Source organism: Plecotus auritus, assembly GCF_963455305.1.
Source record: "Plecotus auritus genome assembly, chromosome: 1".
Classification (NCBI taxonomy): domain Eukaryota; kingdom Metazoa; phylum Chordata; class Mammalia; order Chiroptera; family Vespertilionidae; genus Plecotus; species Plecotus auritus.
Genome location: NC_137770.1, coordinates 111,911,004 through 111,931,334, shown reverse-complemented (window position 1 = coordinate 111,931,334; position 20,331 = coordinate 111,911,004). Strand labels below are relative to the sequence as shown.

Below are 20,331 nucleotides of genomic sequence, written 5' to 3'. Positions count from 1 at the left end.
TACAGCTTCTTTGCCTTAACACATTAAATGATGCTTCTAAATCCTGATTATAAATAATTTGCACTAAAAGCTTTTCCATTGTAAAAAAATGCAAATATTCTATGGAATTCCTTGTCTGGATAGTCATAAGAAGGTAATAGCCAATGTTTATTGTGTTCTTACTATGTGCCAGTTTCTGTTCTCACCCCTTTAATCTATCATGCTATTTAATTACGCAGTGCTTTAAAATTAAATAACTGATCTTGTAGAACCTCATGCTAGCATTACTATTATTTATAATTAACAGATTTCAACACTAAACTTGCACAATGTCTTTGAAACCAAGAGTAGTAGATTTTGATGAAACATGGAACAAACTTTTAACGACAATCAAAGCTGTTGTCATGTTGGAATACGTCGAAAGAGCAACATGGAATGATCGCTTCTCGTATCCTTTCAGTGGCATTGATACATGGTCTTCTATTGATAATGATATTGTATTGATAAATATATCAATTAACATGATTAATGTTCTAAAATTGATGCACTTGTTCAAAAGTGAGAACAGATTGAAACATATAAATGGAAGAACATTCCAGTGTTCTTGTATTACTGTATACATTTCCAAGTTCATCACCTATATGTGGCAGTCATTAATCTTTGATAACCTTTCATTCAACTTATATGTCAGGTTTTACTTTAGGGAATCCATTTGTGAATAAAATAAACTACTTTCTGTTCACTCTACTAAGGGAAACAAACAACAAACAGATATTAAAAAATCTAATGTCAGTGCTTCTAACAGGGAGTGATAAATACTGTGGAGAAAGTAAAGCAGGATAAGGGCCATCAATTCCAAAGGAGACTGTAGCCAAGAAATGAAGAGAAGGCTGAGACTCAGAAGGGTAGCAATGAAAGAATTAGGAAAGATCACCAAGAGCAAAAATGTGTCATTAGAGACAAGGCTAAGATCATCCACCCTCGTGTTTCCAATTACTGTGTACTGATGCAAAAGCTGGCAGTGAAGAAGGCTGATAGGAAAAAAATGGATTCACTTGAAATATGCTGTTGGAGGATAGCTATATGGATACCCTGAATTGGAAGAAAGACGAGTGGGTCCAAGAGCAAATTAAGCCTGAAACATCTCTGGAGGTAAAAATGAAAAAAATGAAACTGTCCTACTTCAGGCATTTCATGAGAAGGCAGGGTTCTTTGGGAAAGCTAATAATGCTGGGAAAAGTAAAAGCCAGCAGGAAAAGGGAAAGACAAAAATGAGATGGATTGACTCCATTAAAGAAGCCACAGGCATGAGTCTGCAGGAGCTGAGTGGGGGATATCACTCATTCATGGGGTGGTAGGAGTCAAAGCCGACTCAACAACACAACAGGGGTGTGGAGAATGGTTGAAGTACCTACGTGAATGGCTCTTTTGGAAGGGATGTCAAGGAAGGCCTTTTTGAGGAGGATGATAATTGAGTAGAGACTGGAACAAAGTGTGGGAGTAAGTCCTATAAATATCTGAGGGGAGGGACTGAATGGCAGGTTCAATGACAGACAGAAACATGTTTTTTAAAAAAATATATATTTTATTGATTTTTACAGAGAAGAAGGGAGAGGGAGAGAGAGTTAGAAACATCAGTGAGAGAGAAACATCGATTCAGCTGCCTCCTGCACACTCCCTACTGGGGATGTGCCTGCAACCAAGGTACATGCCCTTGACCGGAATCGATCATGGGTCCCTCAGTCCGCAGGCCGATGCTCTATCCACTGATCCAAACCGGTTAGGGCAACATGTTTTTTTTTTATTGGGTTGTCTATATCTGTGAATTAGGAGTTGCATATGAAGAAACAAATATGAGGTTTCCTAGTCTAAAACCTGGTGTCCTGCATTTCTACATGATGGCAATCTTAAAAAAAAAAAAAAAATATATATATATATATATATATATATATATATATATGTATGTATTAAGTGTACAGTATATGATTACTTATATAATAAGTATATTTATTTGTATAATAAAATGTAATTTAAATAATATCATGTATATAAGAGCCACACTGCAAACCTAGCACCTTGGGTATAAACTCTGGCACCAAGAAAAATCCTCAAATATTAAAATATTTTAGCTTCGTGGTATTTGGGAGGTTAAGGGATCTCTGGGAATCCTTTGCTATAGGTAACGGACAGAGTTGTGGACATCAGTCTTACCAACACTGCCTAGTGTCTGCCAGGGGCCATAGTGGGGTAAGCATAGGGACAACATATGTACATTGAAACATGTATACTGTCAAGACTCCTGAGCCACCTCAGTCTTTTACCACAGGAAATAACCACATGTGTCACATCACAGGGTGAAAAGGGGGGCAGGGTAGAGGCCTGGGTCTTGGGTCCAAATAGTTTGGCAGTATCCTAAGGCCCTGAAGGAGGACTTGAAGACTGGATGGACACTGTAGGATCAGAGATTCTTTCCGAAAAAAAGCGAGGTGAGATGTATTCAGAATGTGTATGGAGGTTCAGAGTTTTTTTTTCAGACTCTGTGCTGCCCTCTCTAGCAATCTTCTGGGGCTAAAAGATGGGTACTTTTAAGGCTCTTTGAACTAAAATAATGAGCAGAGAGAAAAGAGAAGGAATTGGTGATTACAAGAAAAGGGAAAATGAGTATAAGATAGAAAAGAATAGATGTGTTCTTCATTATTGTACAGAATATATAGTTTAATTAGTTGGTTTGTAAATGGCTTTAAAATAGCTGACTTACCTGGAAAGTACTCTTTTAGTCAGTTACTATTTCTAAGATGTTTATTGTTATTTCTAAGATGTATCTTGATACATCTAAGATGGTCTAGTTATTCTTGACCTGATCATGGATTTTCTCCTCCTCCCCTTAAAATAAAAAAAAAAATCTACAAAAACAGTAAATTAAAAGTGTAATCTCCCACTTTAATTTGTAATTAAGAAAATAAAGGGCTGTGTTACTAATTGTCCCAAAGTAGAATTCCCTCCATTTCCCTGTTATTTTGCCCAAGAATATATGGTTGACTTCTGACATTCAGATATCTTAGGTAGAATTTTAAATGCCATAAAACCTTAATATATTTTGAAAATGAAAAATGCTCCTTGAAAACTGTGTACCTACCATATGTATTAGTACTTGGTGGAGTGTGAAATATAATACATATGTGGAAAAGTTTGTAAGATATACATGTAGAGTTCAATAAATAATTATAACACCTGTATAATCACCACACAGGTTGGTTAAGAACTAGAACACTGCCAGCATCCACCAACCCCACATCACCACATGTCCCTCTCAGTTTACAAGCCCCTCCTTTCCCTTGGAGATACTAGTATCCTGACTTTTGCATCTATTGTTTCCTGTTTTTCTAAAAACAGTATAACTACCTATATACACAACCTTAAACAATATTGGTTAATTCTTCCTGTGTTTTGAACTTCATATAAATAGAATTGTACTATATACATTTGTCATTTTTTCAACATATTTGTGTTTAATTAATTTTTTACAAATGACCTTATAAAATATACATTATTAGTTCAATTTTGCAGTTAAGAATATTGTGGCCCAAAATGCATAAGATGACTTACTGATATTGTAGGATAGAATGCTGGGGTAAAAATGCCAAAGTCTTCCGTACTCTTGCAGTTGGCATTAAGGAAGCTTGACTGCCAATCGAAGTTAGGAAAGGTTTTCTCTGTAGTCATCTCTGGTTGGTGCACCAGCAACACTTTTATTCTGTGCTTCTAAATTAAATCAAACCAATATCTGATGTTGATGCTGATTCTAATTAATGATTTTTACATATTCATTTTTACATGTGGCATTTTTATTCTTTAGAAATGTCAAACATCTCTTTTTTATTATAAATAAATTTTGTTTGTTTGTTGTCTTACTATTTTCAATGTTAAGATAATTTTTACTTTTATCGCCATTTCAAAACTCATTGTGACGTACCACACATTAGAATTAATAGAGTTAAAACTCAAAATTAAGTCCAAGAATAGGAAGCACCTTTTAATGGAGAAAATGAATTAAAATAAATAATTTTGCTGCTGGCCAACACTATCTTGGTTGTAATAGTTCAGAGCTTTTGCTCTGGAACAGTTTTGTTTTTGACTGAGAATTTTTAAGTGAAAAGTTCATAAACAGGAATTTTTATATTCCTGAAGAGAAATTTAAGGAAAAGATGACTTTGGGGAAGAGAATGTTTAAATCTGACCTCCAGATATTTCTCACTTTTTGTCTTTTAAAATATGCTTTTATTGATTTTTTTTTCTTTTTTAGAGAGAGAGGAAGGGAGAGGGAGATAGAAACATCCATGAGAGAGAAACATCAATGTGGATTGGCTGCCTCCTGCACAGCCCCCTCATTTTTTGTCTTTTAAAGTGTCTTGAAAAATGCTCTTCTTGGGTTGTTTTTCCTAAGGCCTAAACATTTCCATTGAATATTTGAAAAAGTTAGAGAAAAAGAACATATTTAGGAATATTTTTTAGGCAGTTGAATAAAATTTTGAAGTGGTAAACCGAGACCCCAAACTGTGGTGAGTGAAATATTAATTTAAAAAATTTATTAAGAAGGTGAGTCCATTAAAAAATTGGAGCATCATCCCATACACCAGAAGGTGCCGGGTTTGATCCCCTGTCAGGGCGAGTGTAGGAGGCAGTCGATTCATCTCTCTATCTCTCTCTCTCGCTCCTCCCCCCTCCTCCATCTTCCCTCTCCTCCCCTCCCTCTCTCCTCTCTTCCTTCCTCTCTCTCAAATCAATAAAAATATTTAAAAAAAATATGAATACATTCTCACTTATATTTGTAATGAAAAGGGAAAGTATCCCTAAATTGCCTCCCCTGCAGAAAAAAAGGTAAGCCCTGTGGTGTGAATCCTTGCAGTCAATTTTGTGTACATGTACATGCAGTGGATATATTGAGAAAACATTTGAGCCCATAATTAGCATATGCTGAATTTATGGTATTGAATAATTTTATTTTTTAATAGGTTTTTATAGATTTAAGAGGGAGAGGAAGGGAGAGGGATAGAGTTAGAAACATCGATGACATCAATACCCTGCCTCCTGCACATCCCCACTGGTGACTGAGCCTATAGCCCGGGCATGTGCCCTAACAGGGAATCAAACCAGTGACCTCTTGGTTCATGGGTTGATGCTCAACCACTGAGCCACGCTGGCTGGTCTGGTATTGAATCATTTTAATTTTTCAGTATCAAGTAAGTTGTGTATTCTAGAAATAAGTGTATATAGCTTAAGGAAAAAATAGGTGAAGCAAATATGTTGGATGAAAATTCTGTAAGTAGGTATTTAGAACTTAATTAAATAAATCACATTTTTACTGAAAGAATTATTGATCTAGATTCTGGCTGAAGTTAGTCTTAAAAATACTCATGAGAAATACAGATGAATTTTCACAAAGTGAACATACTTGTGTATTCAATAAATAGAACACTTAAAAAAAATCCTTACCAGAGGATATGATTTGGTAGAGAGAGAGAGAGAGAGAGAGGGGGGGGGGGAGGGAGAAACATGGATGTGAGAGGGAAACATTGATTGGTTGCCTTCTGTACATACCCCCCCAGAGTCGAACCCACAACCTAGGCATGTGCCCTGACCAGGAATTACACCCATAGCCTTTTTGTTGTACCGGACGGTGTTCCAACCAACGGAGCGACCAGACCAGGGCAATAAATAGAACACTCTTAGCACCCTAGAAAACTTCTTGTTCCCTCTCAGTCACTAACCTTAACTACTATCCTGACACCTAATACATTTAATTCAAACAGCTCTTTTGTATTTGATTTTACTAGGGTAGTGAGTGATGAGTAATTGAGATTGAGTATAACTCTCTATGGTAGAACAAACACAACAAAACTTTCAGAGATTTAAATTATGTAGTGAACTAAAACTTTTTTTAAATAAAAGGAGTTTATAGCTGAAACCTAGAGGGACTCCAAGTAGGATCCAGAGCTCATATAATACCTTATTTTGAAGCTCCTTCTCTATTAATTCCTGTTTCGTCTCCCATCCACCAAACCATTATTAATTTTCTATAGACTTTGTGTCCAGATAAATTCTTACTTAGGTGGTGTATATTCAGATCTCTACTTTCTTTGTAATATAGGTTAATATTTTGATATGTTATTGCTGATCTTATATAGTATTTTACTTAGATAATCTTTTCATTATTTTATCTGAGTTGATTTAAAACAATTGTAATAGTTTCCTGTTTGTGCATATATGTACATATCCTATATAATAAAAGGCAAATTGTCCCCACAGGCAGGAGTTAGACCAATCGGGAGTTAGACATGCGCTGATCACCAGGGGGTGGTGGTGACAGGCAGTCGGGGGAAGGGAGGCCCCGGCCAGTGGCCAGCAGCCACTAGGGACCCTTCCTGTGTATGCATTTCATGCACTGGGCCTCTAGAGTGTGTGTGTGTGTGTGTGTGTGTGTGTGTGTGTGTGTGTGTGTGTGAATATGAAAAAAAATATATATATATATTTTACAAAAAAATCAGGCACAGTGATGTTACACTATATGGATATTCTTGGTTCACTATGTTTGTTTTCTTAATATAAAGAAAATTTTAGCCCTAGCCAGGTAGGTCAGTTGCTTAGAGCAGCGGTTGCCAACCAGTGGTCCGTGGACCACTGATGGTCCGTGAGGTCTGAAAGGTTGGTGACTGCTGGTTTAAGGAAACCTTTGGAACCGCAGTCGCCAAACGGTGGTCTGTGGGATCTGAAAGGTTGGCGACCACTGGCTTAGAGCATTGTCCTGATATGCCAAGGTTGCAGGTTTGATCGCTGGTCAGGGCACATATAAGAATCAACTAATGAATGCATAAACAAATGGAACAACAAATCAGTCTGTCTCTCCCTCCCTCTCTCTAAAATCAATAAAACATTTAAAAAAGAAAATATTTTTATTTAATACAATAATATTATTGAAGAAATATATACATATACACGTGAAGATAGTTTATTTGTTACTAATATTAATTAAAAATAAAGAAAAGGATTTAGAAGGAACATGGGAAAGTCTGACTGATATCTACCAGACTTCCATGTGTGGAGGGCTGCTTGCTCTTTCCAGAGTAATGATACTAGGTTAAGAGGCAGGGCATGTGTGATTTGATTCATATTTCCTTTGCATCACCAAGAGTGATGTGCCTGTTACATGCCACAAACTCTGCCCGGGGGCTGGGGATATAGAGATGATTAAGAATAGGCTAGTGTGGATAACAAAGGTATAAATAATTTTTATTGTATAAAAATAAGTTTTATAGAAGAAGAATATATAAAACTAGTAGCCCTGTGCATGAATCCGTGCTCCAGTAGCTTGCTTCCACCCTCCTGTAGCTCTCTGCCCACTGCCCTGCACTCCTGTAGCCCTCCTGCCCACCCCTATAGTTTGCTGCCCTGCCCCCTCCTGTAGCTCTTTGCCTCCCACTTGATTGCTGCCCTGCCCCCTCCTGTAGCTCTCCGCTGCCCCCTTGCAGTTCGCTGCCCCCCCCCCCCCCCCCCCGCAGATCTGTGATCTGGTTGTTATGCGGTTGGTCGTTAGGCCTCGCGGCGTAATGGATAATTAGCATATTCCTCTTATTATATAGGATGTTATGGGGATTATAGATGGGAAGAACCTACATTCTATCTCTGGTATATTTTTAAAGTACACATTTTTATTTTGTCATATTTTCTGATTCTATGTTTAATAGAAATACTTGACTGCATCCCAAATAACCTTATTTTCAGATTTTATCTGCATCTCTAATTAGGCTGGTCTTCATGTGTGTTTTTCCACATTTGGTGCTTTTACATAGATGAGCTTACTTGGGTCTTACAAGGATCCTATAGAGATGTCATGATGTTATCTTTATCTTAGAGATGAGGAAATAGCCTAGAGAGGTTAAGAGACTTGGCCAAGATCACTGGCTAGTAAATGCTTCAAGCAGATAACATTTTCTCTGACTCCTGATAAAGAACTCTGTACAGCATACCACCTATGATACCTAGCAAGGTACTTAGTGGGTGTTCAAAAACTTAATTGATATTACTGTTCATACTATAATTCTTCTAATAGATTAAATGTTAAAGGACAGCGGATAGGTTATAGAATATTCTGATGAGTACTATGGTGTGGGAAAATATGTCAAGTGAATAATTTTTGTAACTTGATTTTCAGAATTGCTTAGAGTCCATATCTGCCGCTTGTGATATTCTGTAGCCCTTCGTTGGTATTATGTTTATGTCCTTTTTTACATAAACCGTATTTTGTAGCTGTCTGGGTAACTCGACTTCCCAGAATCCCCCTCTGAATTTTAATCTCTCTGAAAGGAATAGTTTTCTTTACAATACTACCAAATAATCCTCAATAAATATTTGTTGAATGAGTAAATGAACATATCTTCTAATGCTTTTAAAGTAAGCATGGTTATATATTTTACCTTTTATTCTATATCTATGTCTATATAATCTTAAACCACAAAAATGTGTGAAGCTTGAGTTAAATCTCATTTGTTGTAAAGAATATTTCCAATAAATGTGAAAACCTTAACAGTTTAACTAGAGATATCTATGCTTTATGTGTGGCCTATCCTGAACCCCTTGGAGAAAGACTTTATACAGAAACTAAGATTTTTTTGGAAAATCACGTACGGCATTTGCACAAGGTAAGGAATGATACATACATGATATAAATATGTTTGTAGCTGCATAGTTATTTGCTTAGTTCACTGTTTTGCAGTGCAGAACTAAGATCAAATTAAGGTTTATTTGTTTTGTTTCCTAAATGGCATTTTTCTAATTATATATATTTAAGATCTATTTGTCAAGAACTGTGCTTTTCCCACAAGGGAAATTAGTGTAGTTGCTCAAGATTATGTAAGTAGTAAGTGAAAGAGCAGGGTTTATTTACTTTTAAAATGTGTTCCTATGTTCTCTGGATAGGATCAAATTTTCTCTTACTGTTGCTTCCCACCTCTTGGTATATCTGTCTTTATTATTATCTGTCAATTTGTTAGCTGCCTCTTCATATCCTGTTTAAAGTCTTACAAAAACCTAAAATTAAAAAGGGAAATGGTAAATTTAAAAGCATGATAGAAATTTTTTCTGACCAATTTATTTGGTTAGTATATCATGTATATAAGGGTAACATCACAGACTTGTTCTGTGCAAAAATGAATTTACAGTATCTGACTTACCTACTGATCTTGTCAGGAGCTGAGTGAGGTCATTTATTATCTGAGCTAGCAACTTGACTCTTACCTTTTAGTAGCTGTGCGACCATGGGCAACTCACATAACCTACTTTAAGTTTATCTATAAAATGGAGATAAAATAACACAGTCTAATGTCTAACCCTGCACAAGGCTTAGAACAGATAGTTTTCAAAGTGTAAATAACTCATAAGTAAAGTCCAGTTGATTGATCATATGATAGTTTCCTTTAAAACATTCAGAGGATATGCTCTATTTTCTTTTGTATATGGCAGATACAGTGTTCTTAATATGTACATTTACTAGTTCATGAAAGTGATGTTGATCACAAGTACTTCAAATCAGTCTTAAAATATTTCCTATGTTAAGTTAGTTTTAAAATTAAAGTTCTGCTAGGGTGAGCATAATTGATAACTGTTTAAGGCAGTTATAAATTTTGTAATTTTATATTTTAGCATAGGTTGTAAGTGATTTTTTTTTAAAACTGCGAAGTAAATTTAGATTTATGGAAAAGTTGCAAAAATAGTAGAGCTTATTCTCATATACTTTTTATCCAGTTTCTTAATGATAATGTCGTGCATAATAGTGGTATGGTATTAAAACTAAGAAGTTAACATTGGTATAGTTGTGTGATTAAAAATTATATTTTGAAGTAGTTTTATGATAGTTTATAATAGTTATATTAATTATACACTATATGTTCTCAGATCCAGTGACAAAAGAAGTCGGCTAATGTGTAGATGATAAAGTAAATTGTTAATATAGCCAACAAAATCAGTTTCACCTCTGAGAAGAAAAAAATTTTTTTTAATACATTTTTATTGATTTCAGAGAGGAAGGGGAGGGAGAGAGAGATGGAAACATCAGTGATGAGAGAATCATTGATAGGCTGCCTCCTGCACATCCCCCACCAGGGGGATCGAGCCCGCAACCCGGGCATGTGCCCTTTACGGGAATTGAACCCGGGACCCTTCAGTCCACAGGCTGATGCTCTATCCACTAAGCCAAACCAGCTAGGGCTGAGAAGAAAATTTGATTTGATTCAGGGAGGGAACTTTTTAAATTACTAAAGTATTACATTACCATTACAAATAATTTAGGATATACAGATAAGCAATAAAGAAGAAAGTAAACATCACCATAACATACCTCCAGAATTAATCATTGTTAATAGTTTCCATATATGTTTGTTAAAATAAATCTCTTTTGGTACATACTAATACACATGTAATTTGATTTAATAATTACTATAATGTATATTTTTGATTTGTGTAGACTTCTATTTTTTATTAGAAAGATAACTTTAAAATATTGGACCTCAGATTTAAGTTTGATTTTCATTTTTTCAAAAAATAGCATTTTCTCTTACGTAAATAAAATAAACTTGCTTGGGGAATGTGGAAAAAGTGTCAATTTTCATAAATAGTCTTATTCACAAAAGTGAATAATTTGAAGTAATGATATATCAGTCTGATTTACTTACATACTAGCAGGTTGATCACATGTTATGGATTTGAGGAAACACATTGAAACTTGACAATAGAATTGTATTCTGTATGAACTGATCTTAATATATTCTAGTCCAAAGAAAATATCAAATCATTACATCTTGTCCTTTTATCTTAGAGAATGAAACAATTACTCTCCAGTATGATGCTTCACTTTCATATCTAAGACTCACATGTTTTTCTAGTTGTTTCTTAGAATGGAATTTATAAATGTAATTTATAATGCTTAAATTATGTCCGTTATTTTAAAATACTAACTTTTGACAAATTTTATAGCTTACATATGAAAATGATTAGTGCTTTCCAAGTGAAAAATATTTCTTCTTTGTCTAGAGAGTTCTGGAGTCTGAAGAGCAAGTCCTTGTTATGTATCATAGGTATTGGGAGGAATATAGCAAGGGTGCAGACTATATGGATTGCTTGTATAGGTAAGTATTCTTTTAAGCTCTATGACAATTTCAACAGTATTGCTTGCATTTATAATTGAAGGGTTTTTAAAGATATTTTTATTTTTTAACTTTATTTTTATTGTTGACACTATTATAGATACCCCATTTTCCCTCCCTTTGCCTACTTCCACAATCCTCATCCCTCTTCCTTCTGACTCTTATCACTGTTGTCTGTGTCTATAGGTTATGCACATAAGCTTTTTGGCTAATCCCTTCACCTTCTTTCATCCAGTACCCACCTCCCCTATCCCTTCTGACAGCTGTCAGACTATCCAGGGGTGGGCAAACTTTTTGACTCGAGGGCCACAATGGGTTCTTAGACTGGACCGGAGGGCCCGAACAAAAGCATGGATGGAGTGTTTGTGTGAACTAATATAAATTCAAAGTAAAGGAGTGGAGGGGAGAGCAAGAGAACCGGATAGAACAGCCGGATCCGGCCCGCGGGCCGTAGTTTGCCCACGGCTGGACTATCCCATGTATCCATGTTTCTGCTTCTACTTTGTTCATTAAATTCCACATATTATTGAGATCATATGGTATTTGTCTTTCTCTGACTGGCTTATTTCACTTAGCATAATACTCTCCAGGTCCATCCATTCTGTTACAAAAGGTAAGAAAGATTTCCTTTTTTTTTTTTTTTTTTTTATGGTGGTGGTGTATTCGTTTGTGTAAATGTACCACAACTATTTATTTATTTATGTATGTATGTATGTATATATGTATGTATGTATTTATTTATATTGATCTTAGAGGGAGTAAGGGAGGGAAGGAGAGCGAGAGAAAGAAAGAAATATCCATCAGACATCACCTATATGTACCCTGATTGAGGATCAAACCTGCCACCTGGGTATGTGCCCTGCCTAGGAATCAAACTCGCCACTTTTTGGTGTATGGGATGATGCTCTAACCAACTGAGCCTCATCGGCCAGGGCATACCACAGCTTTAAAAAAAAAAAAAAAAAAAAAATATATATATATATAAATAATTTCAGAGAGGCAGGGAGAGGGAGAGAAAGATAGAAACATCAATGATGAGAGAGAATCATTGACCAGCTGCCTCCTGCATGCCCGCTACTGGGATCAAGCCCACAACCCAGGCATGTGCCCTGACTGAGAATTGAACCATGACCTCCTGGTTCATAGGTCGACACTCAACCACCCATCCATACTGGCTGGGCACCATAGCTTTTTTATATACTCATCTACTGATGTGCACTTGGGCTGTTTCCAGATTTTGGCTATCCTATATAATAAAAGGCTAGTATGCAAATAATCCCCTCGGGAGTTTGACCCACCGGGAGTTTGACTGCTTGCTCTGACGTGCACTGACCACCAGGGGGTGATGCGGAATGAAGGAAGGCCCCGGCCGGCAGCCGGCAACCAAGGGAAGGAAGGCCCTGATCAGCCCTGATCGCTGGCCAGGCCTAGGGACCCTACCCTTACCCATGCATGAATTTCGTGCACCAGGCCTCAAGTTGTAAATAATGCTGTGAACATAGTGGTGAACATATTCTTTTGAATTGGTATTTCGGGATCCTTAGGATACATTCCTAGAAGTGGGATCACTGGGTCAAAACACAGTTGCATTTTTTATTTTTTGAGGAAACCCCATGCTGTTTTCCACAGTGGCAGCACCAGTCTGCATTCCCACCAGCAATATAATAGAGTTCCCTTTTCTCCACATTCTCTAGCATTTGTCATTTGTTATTTTGTTGATGGTAGCCATTCTGACAGGTGTGAGGTGATACCCCATTCTTGTTTTAATTTGCATCTCTCTGATGATCAGTGACTGAGCATTTTTTCATGTCTCTTGGCCATCTGTAAGTCCACTTTGGAGAAGTGTCTGTTTAGGTCCTTTGCCCGTTTTTTAATTGGACTGCTTCCTTTTGTTAAGTTGTATGAGTTCCTGCCCTAGCTGGTTGGCCCAGTGGGTAGAGTGTGGGCCTGTGGACTGAGGGGTCCTGGGTTTGATTTTGGTCAGGGGCACATGCCCAAGTGGCCAGCTCAATCCCCAGTAGGGGGAGTGCAGGAGGCAGCCAATCAATGGTTCGCTTTCATCATTGATGTTTCTACCTCTCTCTCCCTCTACCTTCCTCTCTGAAATAAATAAAAATATATTAAAAAAAAAGTTGCATGAGTTCCTTATATATTTTGGATATTAATCCTTCATCAGATGTATCATAGCCAAATATGTTCTCCCATACAGTGGGCTCCCTTTTCATTCTATTGATGGTTTCTTTTGCTGTGCACAAGCTTTTTAGTTTGATGTGGTCTCATTTGTTTGTTTTCTCTTTAGTTTCCTTTGCCCTAGTACAGCCTTGGGCAAACTATGGCCCGCGGGCCGGATCCAGCTGTTCTATCCGGTTCTCTTGCTCTCCCCTCCGCTCCTTTACTTTGAATTTATATTAGTTCACATAAACACTCCATCCATGCTTTTGTTCCGGCCCTCTGGTCCAGTTTAAGAACCTATTGTGGCCCTCGAGTCAAAAAGTTTGCCCACCCCTGCCCTAGTAGGTGTATCCTTAAACATATTGCTATGAGAGATGTCAGATTTTGCTGCCTATAGTTTCTTCTAGGATTTTTATGGTTTCCTGACTTAGAATTTAAGTCTTTTATCCATTTTGAGTTTATTCTTGTGTATGGTGTAAGTTGGTTGTCTAGGTTTTTTTTTTTTTTGTTTGCACATATCTGTCCAATTTTCCCAACACCATTTAATAGGCTGTCTTGAGTCCATTGTATGTTCTTGCCTCCTTTTTAAATATTAGTTGAATGTAATGGCTTGGGTTGATTTCTGTCTTCTCTGTTGTGTTCCATAGATGTGCACTGAGTGGCCAGATTATTATGATCTCTGAACGCATAATAATCTGGTCACTCAGTGTGTGTGTGTGTGTGTGTGTGTGTGTGTGTGTGTGTGTGTGTGTGTATACTAGAGGCCCGGTGCATGAAATTCGTGCATGGGGCGGGGGGAGTCTATGTGTCCCTCAGCGCAGCCTGCACCCTCTCCAATCTGGGATCCCTCTCACAATCCAGGACTGCTGGCTCACAACTGCTCGCCTGCCTGCCTGTCTGATCACCCCCTAACCCAGGGGTGGGCAAACTTTTGACTCGAGGGCCACAATGGGTTCTTAAACTGGACCGGAGGGCCGGAACAAAAGCATGGATGGAGTGTTTGTGTGAACTAATATAAATTCAAAGTAAAGGAGCGGAGGGGAGAGCAAATGAACCCTCCGCTCTTTTGGCTCCGCAGGCTGGATAGAACAGCCGAACGGGCCGGATCCGGCCTGCGGGCCGTAGTTTGCCCACGGCTGCCCTAACCACTCCCCTGCCAGCCTGATTGATGCCTAACTGCTCCCCTGCAGGCCAGATTGCTCCTAATTGCCCTCCCCTGAAGGCCTGGTTGCCCCCAACTGCCCTCCCCTGCAGTCCTGGTCCCCCCCCAACTGCCCTCCCCTGCAGGCATGGTTTCCCCCAATTGCCCTTCTCTGCCGGCCCAGTCACCCCTAACTGCCCTCCCCTGCTGGCCTGATCGCCCACAACTGCCCTCCCCTGCAGGCCTGGTCTGTCCCAACTGCCCTCCCCTGCAGGCCTGGGTCCCTTCTAACTGCCCTCCCCTGCAGGCCTGGGTCCCTCCCAACTGCTCTCCCCTGCAGGCCTGGTCCCTCCCAACTGCCCTCCCCTGCTAGCCTGATCACCCACAACTGCCCTCCCCTGCTGGCCTGATCACCCACAACTGCCCTCCCCTTCTGGCCATCTTGTGAGGGCCATCTTTGATCACATGGGGGTGGCCATCTTGTGTGTTGGAGTGTCGGTCAATTTGCATATTATCCTTTTATGAGATAGTATATTAGAGGCCCGGTGCATGAATTCGTGCATGGGTGGGGTCCAGCTAGCCTGGCCAGCGGGATGGGATGGGACATGGGTGGTTGGCCGGCCTGCCTGCTGGTCGAACTCCTGGTCGAGGGGACAATTTGCATATTAGCCTTTTATTATATAGGATATACACTGAGTGGCCAGATCATTATGCATTCAGAATCATAATAATGTGGCCACTCAGTGTATATACCTATTCTTGTAGCCTGGAGCAGAGCCAAGCCTTCTGCTCGCTCGGTGGCGGCAGCAATTTCTATTGGGATTTATGTATCTTCTATAATTGAAACTTTGTAGCCTTAAGCGGAGCTGCAGAAGCTTGGCTTCCTCCATCACTGCGGGCAACCCTAGCCTCCTGCTCTCTCCAGCTCCGTGGCTGCCGCCATTTCTGTTGGGATTTATCTTCTATAATTGAAGCTTTGTAGCATTGAGTGGAGGCCTGGGCCGGCAAGGGCAGGCGGAAAGCTTGGCTTCCTCCATTGCCAGGGAAACCCAAGCCTTCCTCCTGCTCTCTGTGGCTGCAGCCATCTTGGTTGGGTTTATTTGCATATTCGCTTTTGATTGGCTGGTGGGCGTGGCTGGTGGGCGTGGCTTGTGAGTGTAGTGGAGGTACGGTCAATTTGCATATTACTCTTTTATTGGATAGGATTGTTGGATCCGACTTGCTAATATTTTATTGAGGATTTTAGCATCTATGTTTATTAGGGATAGTGGCCTGTAATTCTCTTCCTTTGCAGTGTCTTTATCTGGTTTTGGAATTAGGATAATGCTGGACTTATAAAAAAAGTTTGTAAGTATTTCTTCTTCTTGGATGTTTTGGAATAGTTTGAGGAGTATAGGTGTTCTTCTTTAAATGTTTGGTAAAACTCCCCTGTGAAGCCTTCCCATCCTGGGCTTTTGTTTGCTGAAAGTTTTTTGATTAGTGCTTCAATTTGATCCTTTGTTCTTGGTCTATTCAGGTTTTCTGATTTTTCCTGATTCAGTTTTGGGAGATTATATTTTTCTAGGAATTTGTCCATTTCATCTACATTGTCCACCTTGTTGGCATATAGTTATTAATAGTATTTTCTTTCAATCCTTTGTATTTCTGTTGTGGCAGTGGTTATTTCACTGTTTTCGTTTCTGATTTTATTTACTTGGGTCCTCTCTCTTTGTTTCTTGATGAATCTGACTAATGGTTCACCAATCTTTTTTATCTTTTAAAAGAACCAGATCTTGGTTTCACTTCTTTTTTAGTCTCTATGTCATTTTTTCTGCTCTAATCTTTAGTAATTCCTTCCTTCTACTTAGTCTGAGCTTTTCTTGTTCTCTTTTTAATTCTTAAGTTGTAGGGTATATAGTTTATTATTAATTTTACTTGTTTTTTGAGGTATGCCTGTAGTGCTAAGAACCGTGTCCTAGAGATTTTGGGTTGTTGTGTGTTCATTTTCATTTGTTCCCAGAAAGTTTTTTATTTCTTGATCTCATTGGTAACCCATTCATTGTTTAATAACATGTTATTTAGCCTCCACATGTTTAAATGTTTTTTACTGTAGTTGATTCTAATTTCATTCCACTGTGATCTGAGAAAACGCTTGATATGATTTCAATCTTCTTGAACTTGTAGAGACTTGTTTTGTGTCCTAACATGTGTTCTGTCTTTGTGCATGACCATGTGCACTTGACAGGAATGTATATTATGCAGCTTGGCACGAAATAGTCTATAAATGTTAGTTAAATCCATCTGGTCCAGTGTATCATTTAGATTCACTGTTTTCTTATTAAATTTTTGTCTGGAAGATCTATCTAGTGAGGTCAGCGGTGTGTTAAAGTCCCCTACAATAACTGTATTGTTGTTGATCTCTCCCTTTGAGTCCTCTAGATTTTCTTTTTATATATACAGGTGCTCCTATATTGGGTGTATATATGTTTACCAGAGTTATATTCTCGTGTTGGATCTATGCATTTAGTATTTTTGGAGACCTTTATTGTCTCTTGTGATGGCCTTCTTTTTGAAATCTATTTGGTCAGATATGAGTATTGCTACCCCAGCTTCTTTTTTATTTTCATTTGCATGGCAAATTTTTTCCCATTCCTTCATTTGGCTGCCTATTTGGGTTTGTGACTGTGTATTAGGTAGATCTTACCTGCCTCCCAATCTTTAGTGCAGGACAATGTCAAACACTGTTTCTGACTTATTAGATCAGAGGAAGATACAAAGCCTCTAGAGACCCACCTCTGCCTGTAGACTGATTGTATTCAGTCTTGACTTGCCTCAGGTAATACTCCACAGGTGGGCGGGAGAGTTTTTGGCCCTCAGAAATTCCACATGGTGGGGCCTGGGGTTTTCTAATAGGGTAGGTCAACTGTCTACCCCCCCCCCCCCCCAGTCAAAACCCATCTTGATAGCAAAGGTCTCCCCCAGAAAGATGACCTCTGCATGGTGAGGGAGTGATTTACTATAGGAAACTGGGGTGTCTGCTCTCCAGGATCTAACCCTAGAGCCCTCAACCCTGGATTCTGCTCACACAGCTCCAGACCACTCTGCCCTTTCTCTGTTGGTGCACAAGGTGAGTGGCTGCACACTAAATTTTGTGTGTTGGCTCTTTAACCAGTTAACTGCCGCGATGTTTTGAATTTAATTAAAAAGGTCTGATGCTTGCATCTGCAGATGCTTATGGCATACAAGTGGTTAAGAGGGCGCCTGCAATTCCCTGGCAGACAGCAACCTTGCTGCTTTTCACAGCCAGGTGTTATGTGGGCACCTTTCTCAGTTCTGATGCTCTCTCTCTGCTGGGGGCCTAGCTTGGGGATTAGATAATTCTCAGTGGCAACCCCCTATAGCTGAGATATCTCTCTGGAACTTCATCTGCTGTCTGTGGGGGCCTGCCCAGTCCTTCTGTGCCTCTGCCCTTCCTACCAGTATCTATGCGGTCTCCACTTTCCGTCCTTGTTTATCAGGGTTCTCTATCGATAGTCTTAAGTTGATTATTTAGGAAGATTATTTTGTATTTTAGTTGCAATTCCAGTTTCCTCCTGGGTTTGTGTGTATAGCATCCATTTACTCCACCACTATTTTTAATCTCTTAGAAACATTTTCTTTATAAAGCTGTTTTTCTCAGGTAGACAAAGTGATCAAAATGTCAGCTTTACTCATACTTCTTACTTTCTATAACAATCAATTTCATTTTCTTACTCACTGATTGTAATTTTTGTCTTTGTTTAAAATTGAAACCTTCCATTTTCCCCCCCTAGGGAAAAGTATAAATTAGAGAACATACCTGACTTTGATTTTTTAACCATTTTCTTTTTTAATTTTTTAATGCAAAGCAAACTTATCTTGACTTATCGAGAAGAATCTGGAAATGATCTAATGAGATGGTTGAAGGGTTGTCTGTTGGATAGACCTGTTAGGCTATAAGGCTTTTGGAGTTTTTGTAAATATTTGATCCTTCCTTTCTTTCTTCTTTCCTCCCTCCCTCCCTCCTTTCTTTTCCTTCTTTCCTTCCCCTCATCCAAGTATATGTTTATTGATTTTAGAGAGATGTGAGAGAGGAAGAAACATCGATGCCTCCCATATGTTCCCTGATCAGGGATCAAACCTATAACTAGGTATAGGCCCTGACCAGAAATTGAAACTACAATCTTTTGGTGTATAGGATGATGCTCCAACCAATTGAGCCACCTGGCAAGGGTCCCTTGAATTTTTAAATTGAATCTGTGATTATAGGGTTTTTTTTTGTTTTGTTTTTGCTGCTCTAACGGTCTTATCCTTTGTCTCTTAAGTCTTTACATAGAAAGTTGGGTAATAATTTTAAATTTTTATTTAATTTCTTTTGGATATATTACTCAACTATTCTGTAGTTGATTTGTAACCCTAAAATTATTGTTCCAAAGTTGCAAGTTATTTGTTTTCCTACCTATTTGACATACTTTTCAATGATATTACATTTGTTTTTCAGGTATCTCAACACCCAGTTTATTAAAAAAAATAAATTGACAGAAGCTGACCTTCAGTATGGCTATGGTGGTGTAGATATGAATGAACCGCTTATGGAAATAGGAGAGGTAGGAAATTCTTTAAAATATTGTCAAGCATAAGAATGTTTTTATTTATTTAAAAACATTTGGTTAGGTCAAAATTCAAAACATCCTAAATTTTAAGTAAATAAAATATTGTAATGATTTTCTAAGAAACTTCAAATAGATGAGAAGAATGGAAAAGATATGATAAGTATTTTAATAATCACACTGATGATAAGTTTATAGTTCCATTATGTGACAAAGTTCATGAAAAGTGTTTCAAAAATGTTGAGACTCCTGTAGTTAAAAAGTGCAAGGGACGTGGACTGAAAGGGATTCTAAAGGAGAATAAATACAAATTTATGCATATAAAAATTTATTTTAAATTTTAAATGTAATTAAATTCAAAGTAAAACAGTGATGTATGCAGCTCAAGTAGTTTACTCAAATTTAAATGTGGAGAATTGTATAATGCATGTGCTGATTGTGAAAGAAATATTCTAGTATAATGTTTGCTTTTCCAGGTAATATGTATTTGTTGAGTAGCCAGACATTGTAGATGTAGTGGTGAACAGACAGAAGGTCCCTGTCCTAATGGGGAGCAGATGCCAAAGAAATAAAGAAATTAATGTTAAATTATGATGAGTGTTATTGAAGGAAATAAACATAAGATGTAGCATTATTAGAGATTTAAATTAGAATCATCCTTTTAAGAAATTTGTTGGGAATTTGTTTGAAAGTATTCCTTGCAGTCATGTTAATAAGGGTAACTAATGGATAGACAGTGTAAATTTCCAATGGCCAACAATAAAAAACTCATGTGGAAGAATATATCCAGTATGATTTTGTTATAAAGGTAGGCAAATGAATAAAACAGTAGTATAAAATTGTTCATAGGACCTTTAATAAAGGTAACATGGTATACTTAATAGGAATAAAATTGAAGGGGAAAAAAGCATACCGTGAAGCACATCAGTGAGAAATACCAAAATCTTAACAATGGTTGCTTTAATTAGTAGGTTTATAAGTGAGTATTTTATTTAATGATTATTCCTTATTAACACCATCAACCCTGCTCCTTTTCCCAGAGGAAATCACTATATACAATTTGATTTATATCTTTTCTAATTTTTACCTGTGTATTTGCATATAAATTTCATGCATACATGCATAATAGTTTTTATTTTATTTTTTAAACAATGGTGTCATACTAAAGTCCTCCAACTTGTATTTCATACCTTTTTGTTAACATGTCTAGGAGTTCTTTTCACATAAGTTAATTTTT

The 20,331-nt window shown here is 37.8% G+C and overlaps 1 protein-coding gene across 3 annotated transcripts in view; it reads left to right on the top strand.

The window, feature by feature from the left end:
* Window positions 1–20,331, top strand: part of CUL2 (cullin 2) — a 156,428-nt gene that overhangs the window by 33,696 nt on the left and 102,401 nt on the right. For all 3 annotated transcript variants that reach the window (XM_080643535.1, XM_080643534.1, XM_080643536.1), the window contains exons 2-5: window positions 287–427; window positions 8,573–8,675; window positions 11,062–11,156; window positions 18,986–19,091. In XM_080643535.1, the coding sequence (XP_080499661.1) occupies window positions 309–427; window positions 8,573–8,675; window positions 11,062–11,156; window positions 18,986–19,091 (423 nt within the window). In that variant the 5' untranslated portion in view covers window positions 287–308. The remainder of the gene's footprint in view (window positions 1–286; window positions 428–8,572; window positions 8,676–11,061; window positions 11,157–18,985; window positions 19,092–20,331) is intronic.